Source organism: Salvelinus namaycush, chromosome 31 (genome assembly GCF_016432855.1).
Source record: "Salvelinus namaycush isolate Seneca chromosome 31, SaNama_1.0, whole genome shotgun sequence".
In the NCBI taxonomy this organism is placed as follows: Eukaryota; Metazoa; Chordata; class Actinopteri; order Salmoniformes; family Salmonidae; genus Salvelinus; species Salvelinus namaycush.
The window spans coordinates 38,239,940-38,249,691 of record NC_052337.1 but is presented as its reverse complement, the minus strand read 5'-3'; the positions used below and the strand labels follow the sequence as shown (position 1 = coordinate 38,249,691).

At 45.1% G+C, this 9,752-nt stretch overlaps 1 protein-coding gene across 1 annotated transcript; it reads left to right on the top strand.

Moving 5' to 3' along the window:
• Nucleotides 1–5,729: 5,729 nt before the first annotated feature.
• LOC120025605 (potassium voltage-gated channel subfamily V member 2-like) lies at nucleotides 5,730–8,246 on the top strand. Its single transcript, XM_038970152.1, has 3 exons — nucleotides 5,730–6,794; nucleotides 7,769–8,033; nucleotides 8,233–8,246. The coding sequence occupies exons 1-3, from the start codon at nucleotides 5,730–5,732 to the stop codon at nucleotides 8,244–8,246; spliced, it is 1,344 nt and encodes a 447-aa protein (XP_038826080.1).
• Nucleotides 8,247–9,752: the final 1,506 nt, after the last annotated feature.

Sequence of the window (9,752 nt, the reverse complement as noted above, 5' to 3'; positions counted from 1 at the left end):
TTAAAACGGAATTGACTGGTCTGAGGATGTCATGCATGCACTAAAAAACAATGATTTTTAAAATGAGGGGGGAGTGAATGTACCAACTTCTGAAGTTTGGTAGAGAATCTGAGTGCAACCTAGGATGTCATTTGTTGGTCTAAGGTAGTGGCCCTAGTAGCTATTCGAGAGCATTATTTAACCATTTTAATGATTGACAGCCTATTTCAACTGCATTCACATATGCATAGTAGTGCCTGATAACAATTGCAGATGGCAATATGGATTCTGTTTTGATGTACATGAAATCATAATCAAAGTAAACCTCGAATGTTAGGGTAAAATATAGATTTCTGCCCAAAAGTATTTTCTGAGATGGCCATAAAATGGTAATGCTGCATCGGTTTGTCCAACTCCCTTTCCTGGTCTACATACTTGAGGACACAAGCTCATGTACAGATAATAAAATAGGAAATGTTTAACTCTAAAAGGCATTAAAATGACAAACGCTTTCTAAATATATATACACCTAACAAAAATTAATGCAATATGTAAAGTGTTGGTCCGATGTTTAACTAGCTGAAATAAAAGATCGCAGATTTTCCATATGCACAAGCTTTTCTCAAATGTGCAAAAATTTGTTTAGATCTCTGTTAGTGAGCATTTCTCCTTTGCCAAGATAATCCATCCACCTGACAGGTGTAGCATATCAAGAAACGTATTAAACAGCATGATAATTACACAGGTGCATCTTGTGCTGGGGACAAAAGGCCACTCTTAAATGTGCAGTTTTGTCACGTCAAGTTTTGGTGGAGCGCGCAATTGTCATGGTGACTGAAGGAATCTCCAGAACTGTTGCCAGAATTTAATGTTAATTTATCTATCTTAAGCCGCCAACGTCATTTAAGAAAATTTGGCAGTACTTCCAACCGGCCTCACAACTGCAGACCAGGTGCATGGCGTCATGTGGGTGAGCGGTTAGTTCCCAACTTTGACAGAGTGCTCAATGGTGGCGGAGGGGTTATGGTATGGGCAAGCATAAGCAACGAACATCATTGATGGCAATGTGAATGCACAGAGATAACATGACAAGATCCTGGGGCCCATTGTCATGCCATTCATCCGCTGCCATCAACTCATGTTTCAGTATGATAATGCATGAGCCCCATGTCACAAGGATCTGAACATTTCCCAGTTCTTCCATGGTCTGCATACTCACCAGACATGTCACCCATTGAGTATGTTTGGTTGCTCTGGATCGATGTGTACGACAGCGTGTTCCAGTTCACGCAAATATCCAGCAACTCGCACAGCCATTGAAGAGTGGGACAACAGACCACAATCAACAGCCTGATCAACGTGAAGGAGATGTCGCGCTGCATGAGGCAAATGGGGGTCACACCAGATACTGACTGGTTTTCTGATCCACACCCCTACATTTTTTTTTAAAGGTATACAGATACACATCTGTATTCCCAGTCGTGAAATCCATAGATTAGGGCCTAATTTATTTCAATTGATTGATTTCCTTATGAACTAACTCAGTAAAATCTTAAATTGTAGCATGTTTATTTTTTCAGTATATACACTGGATTCTGCCATTTCAGCCAAACCCATTGCTAACGGGTGTATAAAATCGAGCACACAGCCATGCAATCTCCATAGCAAACATTGGCAGTAGAATGGCCTTTCTGAGGAGCTCAGTGACTCTCAATGTGGCACCGTCATACAGTAGAATGTCACCTTTCTAACAGGTCAGTTTGTCAAATTTCTTCCCTGCTAGAGCTGCCCCGGTGAACTGTAAGTGCTGTTACTGTGAAGTGGAAATGTCTAGGAGCAACAACGGCTCAGCCGTGAAGGGGTAGGCCACACAAGCTCACAGAACGGGAACGGCGAGTGCTGAAGCACGTAGTGCGTAAAAATCACCTGTCCTCAGTTGCAACACTCACTCCCGAGTTCCAAACTGCCTCTGGAAGCAACGTCCGCACAATAACTGTTTGTTGGGAGCTTCAAGAAATGGGTTTCCATGGCCGAGCAGCTGCACACAAGGCAAAGATCACCAAGCGCAATGCCAAGCGTCGAGTGGAGTAAAGCGCGCCGCCATTGGACTCTGGAGCAGTGGAAAGGCGTTCTCTGGAGTAATGAATCACGCTTCACCATCTGGCAGACAAATCTTGGTTTGGCGGATAGCAGGAGAATACTACCTGTCCCAATGCATAGTGCCAACTGTAAAGTTTGATGGTGGAGGAATAATGGTCTGGGGCTGTTTTTTTAATTTTTTTAAAATGTTACCCCTTTTTTCTCCCCAATTTTCGTGGTATCCAATCGCTAGTAATTATTATCTTGTCTCATCGCTACAACTCCCGTACGGGCTCGGGAGAGACGAAGGTCGAAAGCCACGCGTCCTCCGAAGCACAACCCAACCAAGCCGCACTGCTTCTTAACACAGCGCGCCTCCAACCCGGAAGCCAGCCACACCAATGTGTCGGAGGAAACACCGTGCACCTGGCCCCCTTGGTTAGCGCGCACTGCGCCAGGCCCGCCACAGGAGTCGCTGGAGCGCGATGAAACAAGGATATCCCTACCGGCCAAACCCTCCCTAACCCGGACGACGCTAGCCCAATTGTGCGTCGCCCCACAGACCTCCCGGTCGCGGCCGGCTGCGACAGAGCCTGGGCGCGAACCCAGAGACTCTGGTGGCGCAGCTAGCACTGCGATGCAGTGCCCTAGACCACTGCGCCACCCGGGAGGCCTTGGGGCTGTTTTTTATGGTTCAGGCTCGGCCCTTTAGTTCCAGTGAAGGGAAATCTTAACGCTTCAGTATACATTGACATTCTAGATGATTCTGTGCTTCCAACTTTGTGGCAACAGTTTGGGGAAGGCCCATTCCTGCTTCAGCACGACAATGCTGGTCCAATATGAAATGGTTTGTTGAGATCGGTGTGGACGAAATTGACTGACCTGCATAGAGCCTCAACGCTTGGAAGAGCACTTTGGGACCTACTTCCCAATCCATTTGAATGTGATCCTGCCTCAGTTGACATGCGAGTAAGTGAAATCGAACAGCTGATCGAGCTGTCATGTGACCGAATGCATTCACGGGTCACTACGGAGGAGTTTTGGTTCCTGATTTAAAGTGAATACCCTGCCGTCTTCCTCTGAGCATTAATGCTGCGTTCAAAACCATAGGAAACTGGGTAATCTCAGATTTCCGACTTCAAAACTAGCTCCGACTGGGAAAAATAGTTTTGAATGGTTAACCAACTCGGGAACGCTGGGCTCTTTCTAGAGCTCTGACTTTTTGACCTGAAGATCCAGTAGCGGTGCGTGGGTAAAATTCCTGGGGAAGCCAAGTCCCCCCCCCCCCCAAAAGCCATACAACCTGTGATGCAATAATTGCGTTGTTTGATCTATAACCTGTTAATTCATATGCCTTGCGACTGTGATCTAAAGGCCGAGACAATAAGAAGACACAGTGGCAGAATAAATTCAACCACACCTTTTGTTTTATCACAAATCATAAACTCGGCTAAAAAATAAATGACCCTGTCTTTCAAAGATAATTTGTAAAAATCCAAATAACCTCACAGATTTTCATTGTAACGGGTTTAAACACTGTTTCCCATGCTTGTTCAATGAACCATAAACAATTAATGAACATGCACCTGTGGAACAGTTGTTAAAGACGCCTTTCTACTGACTCTGAAAAACACCAAAAGAAAAATGCCCAGGGTCCCTGCTCATCTGCGTGAACGTGCCTTAGGCTTGCTGTAAGGAGGCATGAGGACTGCAGATGTGGCCAGGGCAATAAATTGCAATGTCCGTACTGTGAGATGCCTAAGACCACAGGTGTCAAACTCATTCCACGGGGGGCCGAGTGTCTGCGGGTTTTCGCTCCTCCCTTGTACTTGATTGATGAATTAACATCACTAATTAGTTAGGAACTCCCCACACCTGGTTGTCTAGGGCTTTATTGAAAGGAAAAACCAAAAACCTGCAGACACTAGGCCCTCCGTGGAATGAGTTTGACACCCCTGCCTAAGACAGTCTGACTGAGGTTTACTTAGAGCTAGGGGAACGGTTAGCTAACATGCTAACTCCTAAACTTAACCCTAACTCCTTGCCTATCTAATATTAGCCAGCTAGCTAGAATTGGTCAAATCTTATACGTTTTCCAATTTGTAACATATTGCATTCTTTGCATATTCGTAACAAATTGTACGTTTCGCAAATTCTTAACATATCATATGAAATGGGTGATGGGCATCCACAAATTAAAACATACCATACGAAATGTTCCATATCATACTAAATGGAGTTTTGCAGATTTACGTACAAAATAATACAAAATGCTCTGAGACCAGGTTGGTCAGCCAGACTAGCATTACAGAGTGCAGTACAATATGCTGTAGAGTGTAAAAAGGCTAACTAGATTAAGCCCACAACAAGTGTAGTTGAAACAGAGTTTACACAGAGGCTAGGAGGGCAGCTTACTTTAGAGCACTTTAACTAGTTTTCTTGCACCAGATTGGATTAAAGGGTCACAGCAAAGTTCCCTTGCACACAAAAGACAGAGGTGTTTAGGGGTGCTGAATAAAAAAATGTGCCTGTGCTACAGATGCTATATTGGTCCGCTAATACAGGGCTAGTAAAGGACCAGTGTATCTCCTTTTAAAAAAATGTATATATATTTCTATTTACGATTTTTCAGGGGGCTCTGCGGCACCCTCAGCACCCCTACTTCCCGCGGCTATGGTCCGTAGGAATTTGCCATTGTTTAGTTATTTGCATGAGAGAAAGTGGTTGGTGCCACTTGGTGGTAAGCAATGAGTTAGTACCATACAGTGCAGCTGGCAGCAGGCCACATCTAAACTGGAGTTGTCCTGCTCTGCATGTTAATGCCAGTAGACATTAGGCGTGTGTTATCGTATTTTATCATGCCTCTAGGATTACAATACTCCACAAGCCAGAGGTTTTAAGACTATTAGTAGCTGCATGTAGAGGAAAACACATCACATGAGCTATGACCGGAAAGATTTCCTTAGGACTTCTGTCCATTTCTGTCAGTTTCTGTTAAGACATTTCTATTAGATGACATAAGAAAATGGGATAGTGTTAGAATTATTGAAACAAACTGGATTTATGCTGCATCCTCCCCTTTTTATTTTATTTTTTACTACCAACCAGGAGGTCAGTAATGGTCTATAATACAGCACAGAGTGTCCCCTGCTGTGGCTAGGCAATTTGATCTGTGAATGTAAGGCAAATGGAAGACGTCAGGGTGGAGGGGAGAGAGAGAGGAGGGGAAAGCGACTGGAAGAGGATAATAGTATTTAAATCTTTAAGCACCCAGATCCTCAGTCAGCAACATTAGACGGTCAGGGTTGTTTCTTTCTGCTGGTATACTGCTGTGGGTGACTCAGGAGAGGGTATTAGACCTGTGGTAATGCCTCCACACCACTCAGTGAGCCGGCGTGTCTGACCAGGTCCCAGCACAGGATTCCAGAATGCTCAAGAACAGGAGACAGAGCCTTTTCCCCAACTATAAAGTGGGGGGGACAGGCCCCACATACAAGGACCCAGAGGAGGACTACAATGTTCCCCTCACCCAGAACAACTTGGTGAAACAATGGAACTCAATGCAAGAGCTCAGACGAGACATCTACGACATCTATGCAGAGTACGAAAACGAGGAAGATGTTGTAATGGCCTCCCCAACAAGAGGTCTCTCCTCTCTTGTGAAGAACTACATGCTGAACATCAACGTAGGTGGGAAGGGGTATCAGATCTCATACAGGGTTGCTGCCAAGTATCCCAAGACCAGGATCGGCCGCCTGGCGACATGCACAGACCACAACAGAAAGCTGGACCTGTGTGACGACTATGTTGTCCAAAACAACGAGTTTTTCTTCGACAGGGACCCGGACATCTTCCACAGCATCTTCAACTTCTACCGGACGGGCGTGCTCTGGATCAAGGACGAGCTGTGTCCCAGGAACTTCCTGGAGGAGATCAACTATTGGGGCGTCAGGATCAAGAACACACACCGCTGCTGCCGAATCTCCTTTGAGGAGCGCCAGGATGAACTCAATGAGCAGCTGAAGATCCAGCGGGAGCTGGAGGCCGAGGTGGAAATGGAGGAGAATGAGGACCTGTTCCACGGGATGGCGTTTGGCCAGACACGCTGGATCATCTGGAACCTGATGGAGAAGCCCTTCTCCTCCGTCACCGCCAAGCTCATGGCTCTGGCTTCCAGCTTCTTCGTGCTGGTGTCCCTGGTGGCCATGACGCTGAACACGGTGGAGGAGATGCAGTACAACACCCCCACAGCCCAGCTGAGCGGGAAGACCTACGGGGAGCATGTGGAAACCTTCTGCATCGCTTTCTTCACCATGGAGTACCTGCTGCGTCTGGTGTCCACACCGGACCTGCGACGCTTCGGGAAAAGCGTCCTGAACGCGGTGGACCTGATTGCCATCTTTCCCCTCTACCTGCAGCTAGTGCTGGAGTGCTTCGAGAACGACGACTACGGGAAGCACCAAGACATCGAGACGGTGGGCCGGGTGGGCAAATTGGGCCAGGTGCTGAGAATCATGCGTTTGATGAGGATCTTCCGTATCTTGAAGCTGGCACGCCACTCTACGGGGCTGAGAGCATTCGGCTTCACGCTGCGCCAGTGCTACCAGCAGGTGGGCTGCCTATTCCTTTTCATCGCCATGGGAATCCTCACCTTCTCTGCCATGGTGTACACGGTGGAGCATGATGTCCATCAGACCAACTTCACAAGCATCCCTCACGCATGGTGGTGGGCAGCTGTAAGTCATCCCATTCTATTTCATTGGTCATAAGCCGTTTGCTTAATATTATTGCATTTCCTTCATTGATTAGTTTAGTTATTTGGAAATGGTTGTACTGTGTACTATTACAATATCACTGCAAATTCCGGACTATCATTATTCTGCACATTCTGACCTTGCTCTGTGCTGAGTATCTTTCTATGTGTATATGTGGTACTGTTAAACACAGACAATTGGGTTTTACGCAGCATTGATTCATTGCTACTGCAGATTCTGATATGACAATTCAATTCCACCTAGAACTAAAGTTGGCCTTAATTACAAATATGCTGCCAGAAACACTTGTCAAGTACAGTAGCCTATTATCACGGTTACCTGTAAGAGACACCTTCACATTGCCAATAGCCTGTCCTGCCGTCTTGATCTTGTTGAATTAGGGCTGACTCAGCAGATGTGGAAGCTATTTTCCATTGCCTAATAAATACAATGGTATTAAAAGAGGGCTGGACTCCAGTTCCCTCTCACTGCCAGGGGAGAGGCATTTAGGGATTTCCCTTGAGGCACTTCAACCTTATTTAATGGAACTAGATGACACGGGAATTGATCTGTTGTATGTCTATGTCATTTGACTGTAGACCCACCTAGTGCCTTAGTTCTGTAATTCCATTAAACAATGCTTCAAAAGAGCCTTCAGACGGAGGTCGAATATATCCCCAGAAACGACCTACGTCACTCGCCCTCCTCTCAATTAATCCTCCAAATAAAGCTTTTCACAGGGCTCTCCTTGGCCTCCTCCAAGGCCTCTAGTGAGCACAGTGACACACATATCACGAATGGTCAAGTCGGGGCTCGGATTGCAAAGCAAAGTTAAAACTGCTATGCACTGCAAGTTGAATCTGAGTCCAGGTTGTAACTTCCTGGCAATGTTAGCAAGCTCAGTAGAGACTCGGTTAATGTTTACAGATAACATGACCATTGGTCTTCTCCCTCAGGTGAGCATCTCTACTGTGGGCTATGGAGACATGTTTCCAGAGACCATCCTGGGCCGGCTGTTTGCTTTCGCCTGCATCTCCTTTGGGATCATTCTGAACGGCATGCCCATATCCATCCTGTACAACAAGTTCTCAGACTACTACACCAAGCTGAAGTCTTATGAGTACAGCTCCACGCTGAAGGCTCGGGGCAAGGTCAGGTTCGCCAAGAGGGCGGCCAGGAAGTTTACCAAATGCTGTGACGATGCAGTCCATAAACACACTGGTGAATGTTCTCTGAGCACTATGGGAGACTTTCCATTCAATTAATAGATATGCTGTGACAGCATGACATTATTTCTACCAAGTGCGGTTCCAAGGGAGCTGGAATTACTGTGCATCTATAGTCCCGTAAAGCTGGCTCTAAAATGCATCCTTTATCCTGATCTTGTCCATATTCTGATTGTGCCCACATTTTCCGTCAGGTGTAGACGATTAAAATATGCAATGTGATCCGATTGTCATCAGATCTTCCTGACCACCTCCTGAGGTAGTCAGGCACGCTACAAGTGTAGACCAATATGGACAATGAAAATATTTAAATCATCATTATGAAAGAATAGCTGTCAAATAATTTACATACAGAGAGGGACCAAGACATCTGGTCACAATGCAGACACAGTGGATGGATGAGACACATTAAAACTGAAAGTGTGAGCACAAATAGAATGTGGACAAGATGAGGACAAAGGACGCATGTTAGTACCAGGTATAAACAAGGCTTATGTTTACTGTTACTGTATAACTGGTTAATTTCAGGTTATTGCTTGCATAGATTTCAGCATTGCCAAGCATTCTGAGATTCTATGAAATTACATGCTTGGATTTTAATGCTCCCAGAGTGGAGGGCAACCTTGCATTGTAGCAAAAATACTGCAAAGAAATATATCATATAGGTTATCAATTCTTAATGCGTTTTCCCTTTTTGCCTTTACCATGTTAAAACTCTGTTAAATTTGAGGTTTAGAATTAATTCCTACAGAAGAAACAAGGCCTTTGAAATGCATATTTTACATTTTTATACCACGCCATTCCCTTCCAATCAAATCCCTATCGTCCCCGACCTCCCTCCGGGGCTGGTGGGGACGGTCTGAAATAAGAAGTAAAAAATGCAACATCTGGATGAATCTAGACAGGTTAAATACTCAGCCCCTCCACCTTTGTATGAGAATCTGTAAGATTGAATCTTCCCAAAGCTAATATTTGAATATGGAAACAGCTTGCAATGTTTCTGCTCTAGCTAGAAGATAAAAAAACAAAAAAGGGTAGGTCACGGTGATCTTGAATGTTCTTTATGCATATTTGGAAAACCTCACAAGTACTCTCCAAAGAGTGTCTATTATATTGACAAGATAGTCAAGTGACCGCTCTAACAATGGAAATACATTTCCTCAAAGACGGAAGGCAGGGGATGGCGAGATCAGGTGGGACCATTCTAGCCAATGAGAGGGTAGATACGTGTGTGAACAGGCTATAGACTCATCTTTGTATCTGTGCCATTATAGCGTCTGCGACAGACCATATGAGCAGCACCATTGAGGCCATTTACATTTTAAAGTAGTAATTTCTTCATTGGCTGATTGCTCCCAACGCATAGGATTCCCCACCCAGTTGACAATAAAATGGTGGAATCCCTAAATGTCCATACTAAAACGGGTTATAGTTAGGAGTCCTCTCTCTATGACAACATGCACAACTCCTATAGTGTTTGATTTTGGTGGCCGAAATGCCACGTGTCCACTTATATCAATACATTCATTCACCATAACATAACCACTACGAAACTTATTTTTCGAGCAAACTAGCAAGTACACTTTTATGGCCAAATTTTTTACACTATACAAAAATTCCTCACTTCGTGCGCTTATTTTCATGGACAGATTTTGGGCAGAGTAAAACGTCTCGCTTCTCCTCCACAATTTTCTCCGGCCACCCATACATTGCT

Coding starts and splice junctions, on each gene's coding strand:
- LOC120025605 (XM_038970152.1), top strand. CDS start 5,730: ATGCTGAACATCAACGTAGGTGGGAAGGGGTATCAGATCTCATACAGG. Junction 6,795..7,768: donor ACGCATGGTGGTGGGCAGCT/GTAAGTCATCCC, acceptor CTTCTCCCTCAG/GTGAGCATCTCTACTGTGGG.